This window comes from Watersipora subatra, chromosome 1 (assembly GCF_963576615.1).
Source record: "Watersipora subatra chromosome 1, tzWatSuba1.1, whole genome shotgun sequence".
NCBI classification, from domain to species: domain Eukaryota; kingdom Metazoa; phylum Bryozoa; class Gymnolaemata; order Cheilostomatida; family Watersiporidae; genus Watersipora; species Watersipora subatra.
In genome coordinates this window covers 66,432,601-66,454,337 of record NC_088708.1, presented here as the reverse complement: position 1 = coordinate 66,454,337, position 21,737 = coordinate 66,432,601, and the positions used below count along the sequence as shown (strand labels likewise).

Genomic DNA, 21,737 nt, shown 5'->3' with positions numbered 1-21,737 from the left:
TTTTTACTGTACATATTGTAAAGGAATTTGCCGGCCTTTACTTGGCACGATCTAGACTAATAAATAAAGAGAAGAGAGTGTGTGTAATTTCGTTCAGCTTTTTATTGAAGGAAATTTCACTAGCCGAGGAGCGTACGGCTATCTGCTCTGCTCAACTAAATGAGCGCGCTCCTTTATATACAATAATATCAACCGTTCCGGCTAACGGCAAACGGTAACAACACCGGCTAACAAGGTGAATAAATAGGACCACTAGCACGTTGGTATAACAACAATATAAGTGACGATAAGTGATAGTGTTATGACGGGATATTAGATATAACAATAGCATAACAAGTGAAACAACGATATAATAAAAGGACATCACATACAAAAAAGACAACAACGATAAGTGATAGCATAACGATTAAAACAATGATATAATAAAAAAGGACAACACATACAATAAATAAGAATTGCAGTGTCGTGGTCCGGCGTCCACCAAAGTATTCTCTCCATTTTATTAAATATTTTTTTAAGTACAAACCAATACAGGTTACTTATACAAGCCTTAAACATATTTATATAAACCTTCAATATACTTATATAGGCCGTAAACATAAATTATAATACAAATTATAGCACTGAAGCAACTTACGAACAAATTCACCTTAGGAACAATCGTTCGGAACGTAACTCGTTCATAAGTAGGGGGACCGTCTGTATAGCGAGTAATAGCTAAATTAAGTCTGTTTTGCTACCATTACAATAAAAGCTGATTTGGTAATGATACAAATAATATGAACTGAGAAAACAAAAAAGAATTCCTGAATAGGTTGAATTCATAATAACAATTCATGCATAGAAGTGTGTGTGTATAAAAAAGGTTACTGTTCCAGCAGAAGCTATCCACCAAAACTTTGAATATGATGATACTGGTACCTCTCAATACTGGTACAAATGTAAAATGGAATATCAGACTGTTCCTGCTCCAGATAATACAATTTTTGGCATGAAATGTATTGACCTTGACCATGGTTTAGCAATTGAACGTCGAAAAACCGGAAATACAAGTTCACGAAAAAGCATCGTGTTTCATTGAGTTAATGAAATTCATAGTTTTCATCAATGAGTCATTTAAAGTGTGCTATCGAGAATAGAGCGTATGCAGTATATAGTATGAGTTGTGTATAGTATAAGCCTTCATAGACTGGTGGATAGACAATTTGATTACCCACCCGCGATTGTGATCTTCGGGAGTTCAAATCCAGTTGACTGAAATTTTTTTTCTAAGATTTTAATAGCTATAGCTGGACATACCGAAGAAAAAAAAGGAAAGATGATAAATTTTGAGATTTATATTTATACTAGCTGTGCTACCCAGCGTTGCCCAGGTAATAAAAAAGTCTGGACAGAAAATTGATTTGTATTTAACATATAACAACATTTACCATTCTAACTTTCAAACTACATATCATGAGAAAAGTGTTTTGTGTAGTTGAAATAAATTAAGAGAAAAATGAAAACAACTGTAAAGATTTTAAAACTTTGTCAAACAACTGTAACTTTCAAGCTATTAGCCTGGCACATTGCCAATAAAAAATTGCTCTAAGCTGCTAGGCTTCTAATGAGGGTACTCCATGACATTACGTTTACATTATTGCCCAGCTAGGCTATTCTAATAATAACTATAGCCGGAATGCAGACAGCCATACGACACATGAACATACTTTGAGAAATATATAGATAGATGATATATGTTTCTCATGTCATTGCAGCCTTCATAATGGTTATCTTTAGTCTGATAGTTTGCTAGCAACTAGTTTTAATCTCTGCTTTGTTGGGACTGTGACGTTTTATATGATTCAACTTTATCCTTTTACATTAAACCTTAACAGATCATTACTAACGTTCTCCCACTTGCAAAGTTAGTTTATAAATTGTGTGTACCATTTTTTTGTTTTTAGTTGTTTAAACCAGGATATGAATGTTTGACTATCAGTTGGAACATTGCTATTATTCTGATCTCAAGTTTACTTGCTGTACGCAGAAGCTTAGCAAGTACCTTCATTAATATGTCTGCGCATTTTTATTTTTGTTTTGGGTTTCTAAATCTTGTCTACCTTGTTTTGTTGGTTAAGTCAAATGTTTTCTAGTTTTCTTTAAAATACGAGCATTTTAGCAACAGGATGTTGATGTAACAACAAGAGGATGGGTTTGACCAATTCAGATTTATAATCAAACCGAGATTGCGTCATTTGGTCTGGCATATTTACTGGGTACTTGCCCGCTAGTCTCTCTTTTAGCCGCTTTTTGTTAAACAATCGCATCCTGGCATTGTTTCTTCGTGATGTAGTACAATTTCATATCATGCATGAAGCCGGCAGATGTTAGCTTTTTTAAAGCCAATGTTATAACATGCAAATGCTTGAGTAAATAACATGGAATTTTCTTTAGCTACTTTTTTTAGGTCAGCTAATACTCTCATACAGATTTTTGTTGACTGCCTGGAAGATGAGAGCTCTGTAGTGCGCACTCTTTGTGCCAAAGGTCTCGCTAAACTTCTTGTAACTGGCAAGGTCGTCTCGAGCAAGCTTCTCTCCAGACTCATCCTCCTTTGGTACAACCCAGTTACTGAGGAGGATGTGACGCTCAAGCATTGCCTGGGAGTTTTCTTTCCTGTCTTTGCTTTTGCTGATAGGTAAGCATTCTGTCCCAACGTTTATTAATAGCTGTTTGACAACTCCTAACTCTTTAGGTAGCATGAGTGAGCGTCTAGTGATATAATTATAACAGTAATTGTTTGAGAACTACTAACTCTTTAGGTAGCATGAGGGAGGGTCTAGTGATATATTTATTTCAGTAACTGTTTGACAACTCTAACTCTGTTGGTAGTATGAGTGAGCGTCTAGTGATATAATTATATCAGTAACTGTTTGAGAACTACTAACTCTTTAGGTAGCACGAGTGAGGGTCTAGTGATATATTTATATCAGTAACTGTTTGACAACTACTTTGGTAGTAATGAGTGAGTGTGTAGTGATATCATCCATCAGTCAGTAACTGCTTGAAAGCTATTTGAGAGGTTGCTTCGGACTCATCATAGAGCCTATTTTATAACCCATTGTCGTATATTTCATCAGAAAATAGCTGAATTTTTCTATCATATGCGATTGTTGTTGATGTTTGAGATGATCTGACTGCCAGGGTGTTTTAAGATTAAAATCAACAAAACTTGATCACAGTTAAAATGTCCAGAAGAAAAATCTGTGGGAAATGACATCACTAGTTGCTATAGTTGATAGCGGTCAAGTTGAAGCGTTACGCCATTTTATTCTGTCGGTCTCTTTCCCACTGTAGACATCATAATCACATTTTTGCTTAATCTAAGCATTTCGTTTTCACCGCGATCAAGTTTTGTCGATTTTTATCTTGAAATATCCTGGCAGTCAGATCACCTCAAACATTAAAAACAATCACAAATGATAGAAAAATACTGATACTTTCTTATAAAACCTACAAAAGTTTTGTGTGCAAGCTCATCTTTAATCCTGCATACACTCACTACAGATACAGATGTGTAGCTTGGCCTCCAAATCAAGTTCGCACAATTCTCTTAATTCACACCTTTATGTAATAGAGATGCTGATATGTTCAGTCTCCAATCACTGATATCTACATACTTCTCACAAAAGTAGAAGATGACAATTATCCGGAGGTAGTAATTATCGGCTTCATGTTTGGTGATTCACCAAATAAGAATTGGTGAAGATTTGCATATGCAAACAAGCAATATTACATGGTTATGTGTGGAATACATCCTTTTAAGATCTACATGAAAATGCGATAAATGTTTATCAATGGTTTAAAACCTATTGTTTTTTTATCATTTTGTGCCGAGATTCTAACGTACAATGTTGGTCTCTTAAACCTTGTTCACAGACTTCCAGCTAGCTTGGTTTCAGATAATAGGGTACTCGACATGCAAGGATGTGAACTCTTCTTACTCCGCCCTGTTCATATTTAACAATATGATATGCTTATACTGCTGCTTTAGTTGTGTTCTCGAAGCTGTTAGGGTGGATATTGAGTTTTGCCATTATATGTGGAAGGATGTGATAAAGAGAAAAAGCATTTCAGTGAGAACACAGGACTATCACATTTGTCTATCATCATCTGAGCTATATAAAGTGCCTCTCACTAGGAGTTGTGTGAACTTGTTTGTTAGAAATGGTCTTGCAAGGTTCAAATTTCTGTCTTCTGATGCATTTTAATAGGAGCAATCAGATTCAGATTGAAAAAGCATTTCTACCCACGCTCAACATAATATTCGATGCCCCCAATAGTAGCCCTCTTTCGGATATTGATGACCAGAATGTGATGGAGCTGCTTGTTCAGTTGACTAATCCGAGGGACGTCAAGGAGCAGACTTCAGCTGATGCCCCAGATGCTTCTACGTCACACGAGGCCCTTGCCATGACCATATGCAATGAAATAATGGAGAGAGGAAATGGCTATGGAGTCGTCACTCTCTGTAAAGCATTAAACTTTCTTGAACTGAACAGTGAAAATGGAGTTCTGATTAAGGATTTAAACAGCCTCTCAACACGCCTTCTTCAGGTTTGTTTAGTCAGCAGCTTTTGTAATGTTGTTCCTTGGCTGTATCGGGCATGTTTTATTACTTGTCATTGGAATCTCAAGCGACTACTAACATGCTTTTGTGCACTTCAGGTTGTCAAGGAGAGGCGCTGTCGATTGGCATTGGAAAAGTTTGGGACAAGAGTGCGACAGATGGCATCTACACAGGATGAGGATACGGAAGAATCGAGTGTGCAGTGTGGTCAGCTCATTTTATTTGTATTTCTCATTGTACACTCTTTGTTTGACTAACCATACCTACTACTGAGTCATTAGTGCATGTGCTGATTTTACAATCACTCCGTTTAATTACCCATTCCTACTCCGTATGAATCATGATTACTGATTTTACAATCACTGTGTTTGACTAACCATACCTACTACTAAGTCATGGGTGCATGTACTGATTTTACAATCACTCCGTTTTATTACCCATTCCGACTCCTTATGAGTCATGATTACTGATTTTACTATCACTGTGTTTGACTAACCATTCCTACGTCTTATGAGTCATGAGTACTGATTTTGCAATCACTGTGTTTGACTGACCATTCCTACTCCTTATTAGTCATGAGTACTGCTTCTACAAGATCCCAATCCAACCTTATTCATATTATCCCTTCACCCAATAATCTATTAACTACACATTCACTGACTCATATGACTGATGTCTCTGCGATAAGCTTTAACTTATAGATACCCATTTAGGCCCTGAATCTGAGAAAGAGCTGTCAGATGAGATTGATAGGACTGCTCTCGATACAACAGTGCTCAACGCATCTAGGCTCAAGAGAGTGGCAGCAAACAAGTCTAAGTCATTGAACAAAACCTTACTCAATTTCAGTGACACGTCAGACAGGTATCTGTTAGTCATACATAATTGAGTGTGCTTTGTAACCGACAATAGGTGCCATGCTCCGTTATCAAGGCCCTCTGAAAGTCAGTGTTTATTCTGTCAAGTCGGCGCTTGTCCTGTTCAGGCTGGCGCAAGTACTATTATGGCTTCAAGTGTTTTGTTGCGGTCAGTGCAATTTTTCCTTTATTGTCAGCATGTGTTTTGCGATGGTCAAGAAATGTCCTAAAAACATCAGCGAAGGCCACGTTAAGGTCATTCAAATGAGCGTCCTGCTAAGTCAGCAAGTTCTCTTAGGGTCAACCGATGTCTTGTCAATGTCTGTGTGTCCTGTTCAGTTCAGCAAATGTTCTGTTTAGCTCAGATAGTGTCCTATTAGCATTAGTCAGTTCATTACTTTTTTTCTTTTTAGCGATGAAACCAGTGGCCACAAAACAAGTAGAAGAAAAACCAAGGCACCTAAACTTGATGAAGGGAGCGACTGACTCCAGAGTCTTGCAATATTTTATAAGACTATATTATCATTTTAGAGTTTACAAGTAAGAACAGTTTAAGTTAGCTTAGCACTTGTAAATATTTAATTTTATTGTTTGATAAGTGAACCTCAGAATTTTACACAAAATACAGCGTATGCAATGTATCTGTAAACAATTGACTGCTGGACAAAAAACTGCCATATTATAGTACATACCTGGGCTACTGTTGGCTACCATTATTCTTTCTTGTTCCAGATTACATCTTTTTTCAATCTTCATATGTTTACCAATAAAGTTGTCTTCAATGGTTATCAATGTCTAACTTTGTTAGGCAGGTTTGGTACATGACAAAATATTTTCTGACTTCTCTTCTACTTTGGACTTAGCCAAAATTATGTTTGATTAATGGTTATGAAAGAGCTCTTACTAAAATCAAGAATATATACTATGCGTTCAGCAATGAACCAAAACCGTTTCAATCATTTTACTGTGTGGTTGGGTCAGGCAACAGCTGAAAGGTGTGGAATAGGTGAAAGTTGGAAGTAATTGTTACAAGTTGAGAATATGCTTAGCTTATATAAAATGGCAATAAAGGGTGAAGGCCATTGGAAAGTTGTTACTTGATGCCTTACACAATATGTGATGTACAGTACATTTAAATACGGTATATTCCGCTAATGGGTTCGATTACCGACATGTACTCATGAAACTCTTTGCTTATGTGAGGGAGTTGTCAGCTCAATTTGAATTTAGGGAAAACAAAGTCGCTCTCGTATTTGCGGTAGGCTCATCCAACCCTCGTCCAGAAATTTATCTGGTCTCATTAAAATTAACGGAGCAATTTTAAAATTTCTTGTATTTTACGCTCTAGATAAAAAGGCATTAAAGTTTTTCGCTCCTAATTTTGTTGCGTCCTCTTTGATTGAGCATTTGTATAAAATTGTTTAATGTAGCCATTCAGGTAGGAAAGATGTTTTATTGAATGCAGTTATTGTAAAGAAGCACGGTGAAAGCAAGTTGTGTTTTAGGCAACTTGTTTCAAACTTATACTAAATCTATAATTCGTTATCGAAAAATCCTCATGCTTGCTGTCATGGTCGGTATTTTTTAATTTTATTAAAATATGCTACGCACGTTACTTTTTATTGTTGGTTTTTGATCTTATGTAATATATTTGATAGATAAGTTTTTTAGCTGGTGATGAGGTTAGGTGAATGTGGCATGCTACTACTCGAACCTAAGAGATGCCTATATTGAGCTTTGCATTTTATTCGAATAGCTATAAAATCATTATGTATTGGAAGATGCACAACGCTCTGTGCGGTGGTAGGTAATATTAAAGATGTGGTGAATAAATAACTGGTGGAACAGAACTGCTGTTACAGAGTATAAATAATACTAGTTCTTACACCAGTTTTCATCCGCATCTCATGAGTAATTAAGTTAAGGCTTGAGGCAAGTTGAGGCTTGAGTAATTGTTCGTTAGCGAGGGTACAGGAGTTGAGTGTTGCAAAACAGAAACATTTTTGTTGCTGTTGTTGTTGGCTTTGTTCTCAGTTTCAGGAATGTATGTGGCAAAAATATTGCGAACAATATATGTACTATAAAATATGGTTTGTCTACAGAGGGTGATCAGTCATTTGATCTACTATTCATAAGTAGCAGACTCAAGACTTTATGTGGATGTCAATATAAGGCTATTCTGTATTGCCAGAGGAACTGTTTTGTTAACATAAGAGTGCAAATAAATAAACTTGATCAGCCCCTCATTTGCCATCAAGACAAAAGTTTGTGCAAATATTAAAGTTTGAAATGCGTCTTTACAAATGAGTGCATGAGAAAATAAATTGTGTCTTTATAGTTTTAAGACTTTTATCTGTGTTAACAAGAGCTTAGAAAGCTGGTTTTTTAACCAGACAAAGTGTTTTGCAGTAAATGCAGCCCAATGACTATAAATCATCTTAGAGATTATTTATAATTAGATGCGCATAAGATAATTTACTCATTTCCAAATCACATTCATTTTTCAATACTTTTCATACTACATTCAAGAAAAATTTGCAGAAATGCTGTGAGTCAATGGTTGTTGCATAACATAGGAACACTAGGGGTTTGATGAATTTTTCTAAAGTTCTAAAGTTAGCAGTAATCGTTTACCTTGAGTATCCATTAAAATATTTGTATAGACATAATATAATATAATGGCAAATACAAAATATTTACCATTTTGCGATTTCTCATTTTCACACTAGTGACTGTAACACAATTTGAAGTGTGCCATATTGTGCAGAATTCCTTTCGGTTTATAGTCCGAACCTCGACTGGTTTGAAGCTCGACGAGTTTGTATATCGACAACGGTTGGTCCAATCTCGACAGCGGTTTTACTATTTTACCATCGACTATTTCCATAGTAAATGAGTGATTTATATGTAAAAGATTTATTTGCGCAAAAATATCTTGTGATCCATTTGATGCAGCATTCCCCAGCGTATGTAGGCCTAACAATATTTTGCCCAACTTAAATATAGAATGAATGCTAAAACAAGTAACAGTCATAAATATGGTTGACTGTTATGTTAGCAGTATGTTTTATTTGAAATCTAAACTTCAGTGAATAGCTTTGATTTTTATTTTTTGAAGTGAGGATAGAACTGCAAAAAGACATTTATTATTTGTTGAAGATTAGTGTGTGAGAGCACCAGAATAAAGGATTAAATTATTGTAAAACTGCATCAGCCTTTGTCGATGTTCGGACCAACCTTTGTCTAGATTCGGACCAACCTCTGTCGAGATTGGGACTTGTCTAGGTTCGGACTTGTCGATGTTGGGACTGTTTCCCGTCCTTTCTTATCATAGCGGGCTAGAGCTTTGAGTGAATGATTTGTCTGAAGAAACAGGATATTTACAAACATTTTTAATTCTTCAAAAATACTGCCAGCTTTCACAGTCATCAAAATGCAAGTGCATTTAGGGTTGAATTTCTGGAGATATAATTGTTAGCTAATATCTATTTGTATGCAGCAGTAAATGCTCTTCCATTTGCATGTATAATGTTTCAATTTATTCTAGGCCTTAGGCTGTAGTTAACATCAAGTACTATGGCTGCAGGACTGTGGATTTATCTACATGTACATTACCATAAAGCTTTAAATAAAAAGCTAAGCTTTACTTTTATGACCCTTTCTTATGTTCAGTGGAATACTTTATGACTGCCAATTATATTGGTTTACTGTTAGTTCATCATTTCTCTCCTTCAATATGGTGGGAAGACATCGCGAAAACTGTCGTAATTTTAGTTTGGTTTTGTTTATAGCTGAGCAATATAAGAGCCTAATACTGAGTACCATGACTCATGGCTAAACTGTTCGCAATATTGTTCTATGAAAGGATTTCCTTGTTTGAAGTAGAAACAGTGACGATAGGTCCAAATTGTTAATATCTTTAAAGAATAATCAAGGTCATTTCTATAGTTGTTATTATTGTTTAGTCTATGGATAGAATAGATAAAACACAAGAGTGGACCCATTAATTTAATTATGGCTATCTCTCTCATAGCTGAATTTGTTTACCTATTTGAACAGTACAGTAATACTATTCTAAATACTTTTTCATTTGTATATGTTTAGGACCTTTTTGAAATAAAGAAAAGAGAGGCCAAAAATAATCCCATTCGATGCAATTACAGCTGAAGAAAGGTTCGTTGTGTTTTATTCATTGTTCTTCTGGTGTTCGAGCATCTATCTTATCATACAATGTTATTACAAGAACAAGAGCACATGACATTTTTATCATACTTGGCAATGTGTCGGTCAACCTTGTCTTATAAGATTGTCATAAATAAAGCTCGGACGCCAACACTATTTTTTAGCAGTGACCACCCCAGTAGTAGATGCACATCAAACAGTCATAGAGTTGCATCGGCTCCTACAACTTTGAAGTTTTATCCTCCAATGAAAGAGAGTATTTCATGCAGCTTGTCGAATTTTTTTGTGTGAAGTTTTTAATGTTTTCAACATGAGCCCGATTACTGTTTCACAATTTGTATTTATAGTATCACTCATTTAGTGTGTGTGAGCTCAAGGGCTCAAACGCTGGACAATTCCATTAGAATTTCGCCATCGTCCTATCGGTTCAATGCCAACTAACCTCAATGTAGAATTGGCTCATAATGTTAATCAACGTGGAGCACCTTAATCATATTTGATCTGTTTTGGTTGAGCACTAGCTTCAAATATGCACACATCTGGTAATACTAGAAACAATATCAAACTTTTTTATGTATTTTAATGTTTACACTAGTGCTAAGAACTTTCTACTAAATAGATATTGATACCTAAATTGATACCCAATATTGTACCACAAAACTCGTGACATGATGTTTTGCTACAAATTTCTCCTCACCTGCTTAAATGGAATTTTCAATCATTTAGGCTAGACTGAATTACCTGGAGAAATGCAACCATCAAAGTTATGTTTACCGTGTACTTGGAAAACAGTTGCTGCCATGTATTTTTCAACGGTTCTTTTTGCGTACGGACAGTTTGCTTCACATGTACAAAACTTTATGGTTTTTACCTTTGGGACATAACAAGCTCATTAACTTGGTTTTTCTGTGAAAATTCAGTTTAAATCATTAATCGTTACGGAAAGTATTTGTTTTAGTTTTTATAACTACGATGAGTTTTTATATTTCATTCAAAGAGCCAACAGGAAATTGTAAGTCTCAATCCTTTGTCATTTTCTTTTCAGCCTTTAATAGCCACAACTCTCAAGACTACTTTAAACAGCTTTGTATGAACTATGCAGAAGAAAACTACATATATATAAGTGTTTGTGCAAAAGCATTATTAATGATTATTTATTGCTTTGACAGGTTTAAGCAGGTGGCACCTTTGTGACACTTTTAAGCAGATTACGCTCTCATAGAAACATTGAGTCTGTCGGTTAGAGCTCAGCTTGAAGAGAGAGTGCTTTTTTGTTAGTGGATGTGAATAACTAAATTACTGTCTACATCCTTACACCGTCTCTGTGTCCTTGCTCAGCTGCCTCTAACCTGGCATTCATCGGTTTGTTTAAATTATCAGCTGTTTGACGGGATCCATCGGAGGGATGTCTCGCAAGGTTGCCTACTTCTATGATCCAAATGTTGGTGACTTTCATTATGGTATGTTATCTAGGCTCAGCAGGTTTATCTTGACATGAATTGATTTTCTTTTTCTATTAAAACATTTTTACTTTTTTAGTTAATTTTAATAAATTTTTTTTTATTTTATATCATGGTTTTTGCAAAGACAGCCCTAATACTGCATAGCCCAAAGTGTTTCCACGAAAATGGTAAAGCGACATTGATTTTCTCCTCACATCCTCTTCCTGCAATGAACCACCAGCTCTGTATGTAACAGATCTTTTCTGTCACCACTAGCGGTCTGCCTCATCCACTTTCAATTAGTAAAGTTTCTTCTTCTTCATCAGTTTGTGAACCATCTCACATATAGCAGTCCAAGATGAACAAGTTTGTCAGACTTCACTTATTAATTTCACTATGATACTCTCAATTCTGCATGTTCGCAGTCACATTTTAGTCGTGTGCATTTCATCTGTCTTCCCTTTTCTTTCTTTTTTTTATATTATTTCTTATTGCTATTACCCAGTACCTTTCACAGTCACTTTATTTACCTTATCTCCATTGCACTCTCTGACTTCTCATCAGTTCCCTTCCCGATTGTACGTATGCATAACTTTCTATTCGCATTAGTAATCATCCACTAAATATATCTTTCAATACATGCCAAGAATTAAAAATGAATGGCAATAATCAGGAATTATTGAATTAGTTAAACAAAAATGTTTTAAAAGCTGGTAATCTAATAGTATTGTGTAGTCAGGGTAGTGAATTGAAGGTTGTAGTAACAGAAAGTTCCTAAAGTGAAAAATACAATGGTGGATATACTATGTTGTTGTATTTGTATTTACATGTATTGACTTGTATTTATTTAACGACTTTGTTGCTTGTATGTATTGATGTATCTCTAATTCATTGGTATTCTTCTCTCCCTTACCCAGGTCTCATTATTACCTCACAATAGTCACCTACATCCTATTACCACATATTTAAATTAATGACCAGAATAAATTAGATCATTTAATGCGTTGGACTTGGATTTGTCTCCACAATCTTGATTGTTGTCAGTTATCATTTACAGCTTTTATTTGTCTCTAGTTTGTGTATTCATTTCATACTTCTCGTCTACTTTCTGTGTTTTCTCTATTGTTCACCAGGCCCAGGACATCCTATGAAACCACATCGACTGTCTCTGACCCACAGTTTAGTGTTCCATTATGACCTCTGCAAGTCTATGGAGGTACTATCTTATTACACAAATCATAAATAGTTTGTTGTTATCTCCCTCTAGTCAGGTAATTCTAGCATTACAAGTATTTCATGGTGTATTTATACCAAATGTCTGGTGTGTACGCAGTTGTTCCAGCTTGGGTTAAGTTGTGTGTATCTGTTTATATAGGTATACAGGCCGTACCACGCTAATGCCTACGACATGTGTAGATTCCACTCTGAGGAATATATAGAGTTCCTACAGAGAGTTACCCCTCACAATGTACACGGCTTCACCAAGATGCTTCAAATGTTTAATGTTGGGGATGATTGGTAGGCATTCAGCTTGTCTGTTTAGCTAGTTGTTTATACTAGGTTTACGTATTGCATTCTCAAAGGTATTGTGATAAGTACACCGACAGATTTAAAAGTTACATATTTAGATGATCAAATCAAAGAGTTTTTTAGGTTGCTCCAAAAATTCATGAATAAAAGATTGCAATAACAGGTGTGAAATTTGTTAGTAAATATTCAAAACATGGTCTGTTAGGAGACTAGTCATATTTCATTCTCTCAAAATATACATTTGCATAAAATTCTTTTCACGTTAGTGTCAAAACCTATTGGAGACGCTATGAGAAGCACTGCTGAAACATCACAACAAACTGGCCATTGAGAATATTGGGCATTTTAATGATGAATTCATGTCCGATGCTGATGAATTCGTGTCCGATGCTGATGAATTCATGTTCAATGCTGATGAATTCATGTCCGATGCTGATGAATTCGTGTCCGATGCTGATGACTTCATGTCTGATGCTGATGAATTCATGTCCGATGCTGATGAATTTATGTCCGATGCTGATGAATTCATGTCCGATGCTGATGAATTTATGTCCGATGCTGATAAATTTGTGTCTGACGCTGATAAATTCGTGTTCGACGCTGATGAATTCGTGTCCAACGCTGATGAATTCATGTCCGATGCTGATGAATTTGTGTCCGATGCTGATGAATTCGTGTCTGATGCTGATAAATTCATGTCCAATGCTGATGAATTCATAGAAAATTTATCTAGTGGGCTGTAACTTTTGCTGTACCTTTCATTGCTCTGTGCATTTGAAATGAACTCATTTGATCTTTCACTGTAAATTCTAGCCTTTCTTTTCTTTCATAATTTCGTGATTTTTTTGTGTTGACTAATAAAACCTGTAACTAATCAAATCTAGTAATTTGCAGAATTAAAGTAGTTGAACTAGCACAACTTGCGATGTGCTGTTCTTTTAATTACTACTTTTGCTAGTGGAGAAAGCATCTCGACAGTGAGAAATGGCGTGAGAATTGCTATTGGCTGTGACATTGACAGTGAGAAAGATCATTGATGATTTGCTGGAATAGAAACTTAATGTGAATGTAATTACACTTTTTCTCTCATTACTTGGCTCGCTTAGAGGCGAGCCAGATTGTAGTAAACTGCCGATTGCCATGTGAGAAGTCACTTCCTGAACACCATATGAGCAAGCCATTGTTTGTCTGTTTTGCTCAAAATATAATTTTGGCTATTGAAGATCTTTCTAATTAGTGGCTTAGTCAGGAATCTGGTAGTTTGTGCAGCTCAGAGTCTTCCTTGTAAAAAGGGTATTTTGTATTCTTGCAGTCCTGTATTCGAGGGAATATTTGACTTTTGTTCCCACTACACTGGTGCTTCCCTTGACAGTGCCTGGAAACTCAACAACCAGGTGAGTTGCAGCATGAGTTGACCTTTCATGTTACACTACTGAGGTGATCGTTCATGTGACACTACTGGTTTGACCTTTCATGTGACACTACTGAGTTGACCTTTCATGTGACAATACTGAGTTGACCTTTTATGTGACACTGCTGAGTTGACCTTTCATGTGACAACACTGAGTTGACCTTTCACGTGACACTGCTGAGTTGACCTTTCATGTGACACTGCTGAGTTGAATCTTTAGTCAATGATAGATCAGGTCACTAAACTCATGTGTTTTGTAGCAATGTGACATAGCAATAAACTGGTCTGGAGGATTGCATCATGCGAAAAAGTTTGAGGCTTCTGGGTTCTGCTATGTAAATGATATTGTTCTGGCCATTTTAGAGCTATTACAGTAAGTTCTCATTATTTTCTCTACCTGTGGGTTATTGCCATAGACTTATTAACTATACTTTATAGTTAATAGTACAGTTAATAGGTCTATGGTTATTGCTATAGCTTTCACAGTAACAGATTCACTAAATTGTTGTGTGTGTATCTTAGCAATAAATCACTTTTTGCCATAGTGCGTCTGCGTCGCTATATGTTTTCACATTTTTGGTCGATATTATCCAAACTTCCTATGCATATGCTCCCTGCCTTCCGCCAGGTCACTAAATATTTGGTTTTAAAACTCCATCTGGTTCCTGGAACCATCTTAAACATCCACCTGCTGACTGTCTGATTGAAAACGGAAGAAAATCTGTGTATCACCAGGCTTACTACTAGTACTTTATAAAATGAATGAAAAGGCTCAAAGAACAAACATTAGTCAGTAATTGGGTAATAGCTAAATTTTTTTGTAACAAAATTTTGATTTTTTTTTTAATGGTGAGATTCCCAAAAGACTGCAATGGTATATCCTATTTCATGGCAATGCAATTCTGGTCTAGTTTATTCGCAGAAATCTTAACGACATTTTAGTATTCATCAGTAAGCTACATAATGGTCAAATATTTACTATAGTAAGAGCCGTGTCCGTCCTTCTGTCTGTCCAAAGACATGCTAAAAGCTTTAGGACAAAAGATTACACCACAAGGGAATCAAACTCGAATATTTCATTTTGCAGCACCGTGTTATAATTGTGCACCTACTTATTACACATGGTGCTCTCTCATGGTGCGCGGGGCTGCCAGTGTACTAGTATGTTATAAAAAGCGGCGTATCATTAGTAAAACCAATTTAGGTGGTGCTAGACACACCACATAGCAACCTTTTAAATCTTTTAATCAGGCTTTCGACTGGCGTGTTTGCAAACAGTTGTTACTCCTTGCTTCAGCCAATTATTAAGACTTAGTTAGGAGAGGATTTTGGCACACAGGACAGTGTTTAGAGTGTACTCTATGCCGCTCCACATCACAACAAGCTGTAGAACAGTATAGTTTGATGTTAAAGCAATCCAAAGTACCACAGGCGCACACAACATTTCTCATGCTATCAACATCTGTTTAGTTACCACTCGAGGGTCCTCTACATAGACATAGACATTCATCATGGAGATGGTGTGCAAGAAGCTTTCTACCTCACTGACCGTGTCATGACCGTTTCCTTCCACAAATATGGCAATTACTTCTTCCCCGGAACTGGTTAGATTTTGGTTTCTTCGCTATAATAGTGTGTGTTGGTTGTACCTGTGTTGTCTTATTGTGTGTAAGACGTTTGGTTGAGTACTACTAGTGGTACCTTTAGAAATGTGTTAGTTGTGGCCACAGGGGACATGTATGAGATTGGTGCTGGAAGCGGAAGATATTACTCAGTAAATGTTCCCCTCAAGGAGGGCATAGATGACTCATGCTATCTCCAAATATTCAAACCTACAATAAGAACTGTCATGGAGTTTTACAGACCAACAGCCATTGTATTACAGGTAGGTGTATTTGAACTTTTCTTACGCCCCTTACTTACACCTCTTTCTTACTCCCCTTACTATGCCCCTTACACCCCTTTTCTTATGCCCCTTTTTTACGCCCCTTACGTACACCTATTTCTTACTCCCCTTACTTACGCTCCTTACTTATGCCCTTTACTTACACCTCTTACTGACACCCCTTTCTTGCGCCCCTCACTTGCACCCCTTACTTACGACCCTACTCCCTGTTTTCCAATTATCATTCTCCATTTTCGTACCCCCAGTTTATCACTTATTATTATCCATAACGTCTTATCCTCTTACTTCCTGTTTGCTGGTTCTAATTTTTTTGCTCCGTTTCCATTCTATTTACTTTTCACTAAAATGATCATTTCAGCTTTTTCTCTCTCAAAGGTCTGTTTCACACTGGTTTGTAAAAGTCCAAAACTCCTCAAACCGCCCTCACTAATTAATGTTTTGTATTTTGTTGGTATGCAGGGTCACACTCACACTATCCTTAATAATGGAACCAGAATAATTTGCTAGCCGAATAAGCTTATTATAATGTGCGCAGTATACAGTAGAAACAACTGGTAGATTTTGTTGGTAGTAGTAGATCTTCTATTGTTTTTTTTTGTTTAAAACTATTTTTCATATACATATGGGACTATGTGCTACGCAATATTCATGAATTCTCAATCTAAGATGCTAGCAGCCATTTTGTATGTAGGAATACATAGCTAGGTTATTATAATGTGAGTTAGTTATTATACTACACTAGTGTGGTGAGATTTGGAGAATGACAACTTGATCTGTCACATGTAGTAGTTTATATCAGTCCTGCCCTCCCATATTCTCCATCGTTTGGCAGCGACTATCACAAAAGTTCTAAAGAGTCAAATTTTCATTCGCTTGTAACTCACTCGTTTTGATGGCTAGCGAGTCGATAGCTGTTCGCTCATTGATGTTCTAATTATTACCCTCCCTTGTTAGCATTTCTTAGTTCTGCCTTCAGGTCATATACACTCTTTTATAAGCAAATAGTGTGTCACAGGATTATGGTGCGTTGTGTTTACTACCTGGTGACGACTCATTCAATTTTCTGAACAGGCTCGTACTTCAGTTGTTGCCATTACAGATGAGTATTATTATAAATTGTGTAAAACACCGACGAGTCACTATATTTAGGCTTTATGACAGCAAAAAGAAGTATTTGTGATGTTTTGAAGCCTTCTGATTGTGGATTGAAAGTTCTGTTGAATTGTTTCAGTGCGGTGCAGACTCTTTAGGTCAAGATAGGTTAGGCTGCTTTAACCTAACAACCAAAGGACACGGGTAAGTTTTTGCTGATGTCTATAACAAACATGCAATCGATTCTTCATTAAAAAAGCGAGTATAAATGATGTCCTTATAAATGATGTCAACAATTTTATTTTGTTTTAAGAATAAAAAATGATTTTGACTAATTTTTATGCTGTCTCATACCATAAACTGTATATAAATAGAGCATTTACTATATAAACTGCCTCAAATCTCATAAAACTATGATTAGTGAGTAAGACTAGACTGGGGATTGTATTATTGTATCTATAGCAGCTCATACCTATCCTCATTTTCTTATAGTTTATGTATAGAATCAAAACATGCATAAGTAGCTTGTTCTTTCTTTTAATAAGAGACAATGATAAAATAAAACACCGGTACACTTGTTCCAGTCTGGTGTTCATCTTTGTCATTTGAGGCAAATAAATTATGATGAATGCTCAAGTTTCTAATTTTTGTTTGACATCCAAAGCAAAAAACAAGTTTTTTGTTTGATCTCAGAATTGTTGAGACTTGCGGCGTTTGAAAACCAAGGTTGGACTGTATATATTTCTTGCTAACTATTAGAGAATATATTCCTATGGGTTTTCTTACAGGGAATGTGTGGAGTTTGTGAAAGAGTTTAACCTACCACTCATGGTGCTTGGTGGTGGAGGATACACAGTACGAAATGTCTCTAGGTGCTGGACTTACGAGACCGCTGTCTGTCTCGGGCAGAAAGACATCAGCGATGACCTGCCCTACAATGGTAAATGCTACTACATGTACTTAATTAGTGTGTATAACACTAGGGAGGTTTGTTTGTTGCTGTCTCATAATGACATGTCACTAATACACAGCGCCTGTTGATGGTATCACCAAAGTTTGCAATCATTGATGTTTCGTGTTGTCAATAATATGTTTTGTCGCTGTCATGCGTTGTGGTGCGACTGGTGACATGTATCAAGCTGCCAATCCCATGTGTCATGGTGTCAATGACATGTTTTGGGTAGATTTAATCTCATGTCATTTGTGTGCTTTAGCATTTTTAAAATTTTTGTAGTTTTTCAGACTCAGCTGACATTCCTGACAGGTGCCCTTTTTTTGATATATATTCATGTATACTTGTAGATTATTTTGAATATTTTTCTCCAGACTTTAAGCTACATCCTGATCTCACATCTAACAGCAAATGCAATAATGAAAACTCCAAGCAGGTTTGTTCACTTGTTATATAAGTGAGTTTCCATGTTATTACCATTAACATTAACTTTGTTCTGTTTCAAAAATGCTGTGGTGTCGGTTTCCTTTTTACTATTTTCACTTTCTATCAACCTTGCTGTGGTTTCACATGGTAAATTTGAAACAAAAACTTACTTGCTTTATGTCATCCACAATCGGTCAAGTTAAAACAGAATATTGTATGTTAAAAGATGCTTGCAAGTCTCTTTCAAGAGCGCTCCAGAATTCTAACACTACAATATTAATAGATTGGAGTGCATTCAGAGTTCTCAACACACAGAGTTGATTTATTTCAATGTTTACGTCATGTGTCAACATGTTGGATTTCTTGTAATTCCCAAATAAAAACAAAATTTCCCCAAACACTTAACGATAAATACTTATAGGGCATTACATTATATAAAACTGTGTAAAAATACTAAATAACTGCTGAGTCAAGCAAGAAATAGATTTAGTTAAGTAATTATTCATCAAAATGTTTTATTGTCACATCGCCTCTACACTAATTGAAGTCTAGTCTTAGCCTCGCCGATACTTGAGACAGACGGTACTTAGATAGTCGTGATAGAGACACAAAGCTAATCTGATTTAGATGACATATTAAGGTCAAATACATATACATGTATGTATTTTTGTTTCTTTCTATATTTTACTTTTTTATTTTATTTCTGCTCATTACTGCCAGCCTTTCCGCTTACACTTGGTCCTAGCTTGCTTTTCAGCATCACTTTCACTTTTTACTGTAACCACCGAATGACCTCGTAAAAATCTGATCAGGATACATTTGCTCATGCCTTTTAATTGTTTGTAGTCTTAGGTCTAAGAAAAGCATTTTATTTTTCTTTTTTCACATCTGCTACTATTCACACTAATCCACTTAGTATCCAAGATCATAAACTAACAAAGGAGTGTTGGAAGCGGCGTTTAATATTATTTGAACAGCATAGAACTGAACTGTGAAGGAGAGCTGCATACATACATACTGATATACAAAACAACCAATTTCAAGAAGCTGTGTACATCCTATGTTGGTAATTACATCGGGTATAATGTCAAACTTTTGTTCAGATCTTGTTTGCATGTCAAAAGATTTGTTTGCAGAGGTAACCATAAGCAAAGGTTTGGCTGTAGTTTATACCAGCAGCAATTCTTCTTTATTCTATAGCCTATAGCATCATCTGGTCCAATCAAATGTCTAGTTATCGCTATAATCTAAATAATTTCGATTTTTGACTTCTTTAGCTCCATGCATAATGCGAAACCTAAAAAAAATTTTCAACTCATCAAACTATGAACTGTAAGCGATAAGACACAGAGTGTGCTTAGTAAATGTGCAACAACCTTTTTCACTCGGGAGACGGTATTCTTATAGCTACTAGCACACTTGCAGTTCATTGTGCCGTGAGAGATTGTTGGGTGGGCCAACAAAGCGCAGAGAATAAGTATGTGCACAATTACTCTAAAATCCTGGAAAGTGAATGGTTAATCCAGGTGGCAATGTGCCTAGCTGCTAAGTTGAATGTCATGGGTTCAAATCCCGTATGATGCAATTGTTTTTCCCAGCCTCCAACCCTGGCTTCAGATATGTTTCCGCACCGAAATTGGCTTACAGACTTTTTAACAGACTTTTGTATGATCTCTATTTATATTAATATATTTTGTTATTTTTAAATATTTAATGATTAAATAACTCAATTGCGAATAGCTGAGATAGGTATTTATTGAAAAATCATGACGTTTTTGGTTGTTTTCTGATCACTATCTCACTCATGCGAAACTGCGCATCTCATTCAGAGATCATATAGCATTTACGAAAAGGATTTCCCAGGGTTTTCCATGGCGTTATGGTGGTTTCGACTGAGTGAGATAGTGATCAGAAAACAACCAAAAACGTCATTATTTTTTAATAAATACCTATCTCAGCTATTCACAATTGACTTATCTAATCATTAAATATTTAAAAAGAGCAAAATATACTAATATAAATAGAGATCATACAAAAGACTGTTAAAAAGTCTGTTAGCCATATTTGGTGAGTAAAAATACCTCCTGGCTTCGGATAGACAAGCTCTCATTATAATAATGATTAAGCAGTGAGCTAGTCTTCACTTCATTTGCTTATGATTTCATGTAACAGTTCACTATTCTTATTGGGTTTCTATACTTGCTTAGTTCTTAACATAAATTTGTTGAAAATAAAAATTGTAGTTGAAAATAATTGTGGTATATTCGCCAGTCATTTGTCGATGCTAGCTATTACTATTCTACTTCAACTAGGATGCAGGCTTGTGATAAAGCGTGTTGATATTTAATTGCAGCACACACTCAGATTGTAGCAGGTAATTAAATCCTAACAGGAAGGATCAATGTTTAATCAGTACAGGCATTAATCACAACTGGAGTACTATTCAACAAAATTCTTCTGATTTCTGAAGAATAGTGCTATCGTAATTACCAAGTTTAAAATGTGAATTTACACTTGTCTGACAAATAGTACAATTACTGAGCAGGAATAGTTTGAGGGCGTGATTTCACACACATGGACAGGCAACCCCTTGTCACTTGGTAGTATTGCAGTGTTCTGGAAGCTTTTGTCTGTTGCAGTACATGGATACTATTAGGCAAAGCGTAGCTGAGAATCTGAAGCAACTCGCGCATGCACCTAGTGTGCAGATGTATGAGCCGCCCAAGTCATGGCAGCCGGAGACACGCAATACTGAAGGGAAGCCTGATGAAAGAGAAGGCATAGAAGAAGTGGAAAAAAGGGTTGAAGCAAGCAACGAGTTCTACGGCGGTGAGAAGGATCAAGATAGTGAAGAAATGGTCGTGTCTAATACAACTGCATAGTTTTCTACCTCTGTTTTTGACTCTTTTCGCTCTGTTTTGCAGCTAATTATGTTTACTGCGAACCCCATGCTATTCTCTTTGTAGTTTCACTCATCTTAGAACTTGTTTATTTGCTGCCCAGCATTTCCAGAAATGCCAGTATATCGTTGATCTTTTCACCATTTATTTCTCTTGTTGATGAATAATTTATGGTCTATGCTACTCAAAAAAGCAAGATGCAAGTAGTATTGCTTCTTTTACTTCAATTGTCAATAATTGTTATATTGTCGAGCTCCTTTCGTTTTTTTAAATACAAACACCACATGGTCTCTGTTTTATAGAGATTTCTCAAGAATCTTGCCCTCAATTTGTGCCTATTACATTAAGATAGTGGGTCACTGTTGAAGCTAGTTGGTGACTATAAAAATAAATCTATTGTCTATAGTTTATAGATCTATAGATAAAC

The 21,737-nt window shown here is 36.0% G+C and overlaps 2 protein-coding genes across 3 annotated transcripts in view; both read left to right on the top strand.

Annotated features, from left to right (window-relative positions):
* LOC137402230 (condensin complex subunit 3-like) overlaps nt 1–6,246 on the top strand; it is a 39,845-nt gene extending 33,599 nt beyond the window's left edge. Inside the window, exons 13-17 of one of the 2 annotated variants that reach the window (XM_068088734.1) lie at nt 2,450–2,680; nt 4,257–4,599; nt 4,711–4,816; nt 5,326–5,476; nt 5,883–6,246. In XM_068088734.1, coding sequence (XP_067944835.1) covers nt 2,450–2,680; nt 4,257–4,599; nt 4,711–4,816; nt 5,326–5,476; nt 5,883–5,955 — 904 coding nt within the window. In that variant the 3' untranslated portion in view covers nt 5,956–6,246. Of the gene's footprint in view, nt 1–2,449; nt 2,681–4,256; nt 4,600–4,710; nt 4,820–5,325; nt 5,477–5,882 lie in introns of both variants that reach the window. The other variant, XM_068088729.1, reaches the window with a different exon arrangement.
* Nucleotides 6,247–9,573: 3,327 nt separating this feature from the next.
* On the top strand, nt 9,574–21,600 carry LOC137409814 (histone deacetylase 3-like). The gene is made up of 12 exons (XM_068095593.1): nt 9,574–9,642; nt 11,032–11,111; nt 12,227–12,309; nt 12,469–12,611; nt 13,936–14,017; nt 14,295–14,407; nt 15,505–15,638; nt 15,765–15,919; nt 17,172–17,236; nt 17,821–17,972; nt 18,335–18,420; nt 21,050–21,600. Exons 2-12 carry the CDS (start codon nt 11,057–11,059, stop codon nt 21,290–21,292), a joined length of 1,311 nt encoding a protein of 436 aa, XP_067951694.1. The 5' UTR covers nt 9,574–9,642; nt 11,032–11,056; the 3' UTR covers nt 21,293–21,600.
* The last annotated feature ends 137 nt before the right edge of the window (nt 21,601–21,737 follow it).

Excerpts from the sequence above, each read along its gene's own strand:
- LOC137409814 (XM_068095593.1), top strand. The coding sequence starts at position 11,057 with ATGTCTCGCAAGGTTGCCTACTTCTATGATCCAAATGTTGGTGACTTT. Across the intron at positions 11,112-12,226 it reads TGTTGGTGACTTTCATTATG|GCCCAGGACATCCTATGAAA; the intron begins GTATGTTATCTA and ends ATTGTTCACCAG. Across the intron at positions 15,920-17,171 it reads CAACAGCCATTGTATTACAG|TGCGGTGCAGACTCTTTAGG; the intron begins GTAGGTGTATTT and ends GAATTGTTTCAG.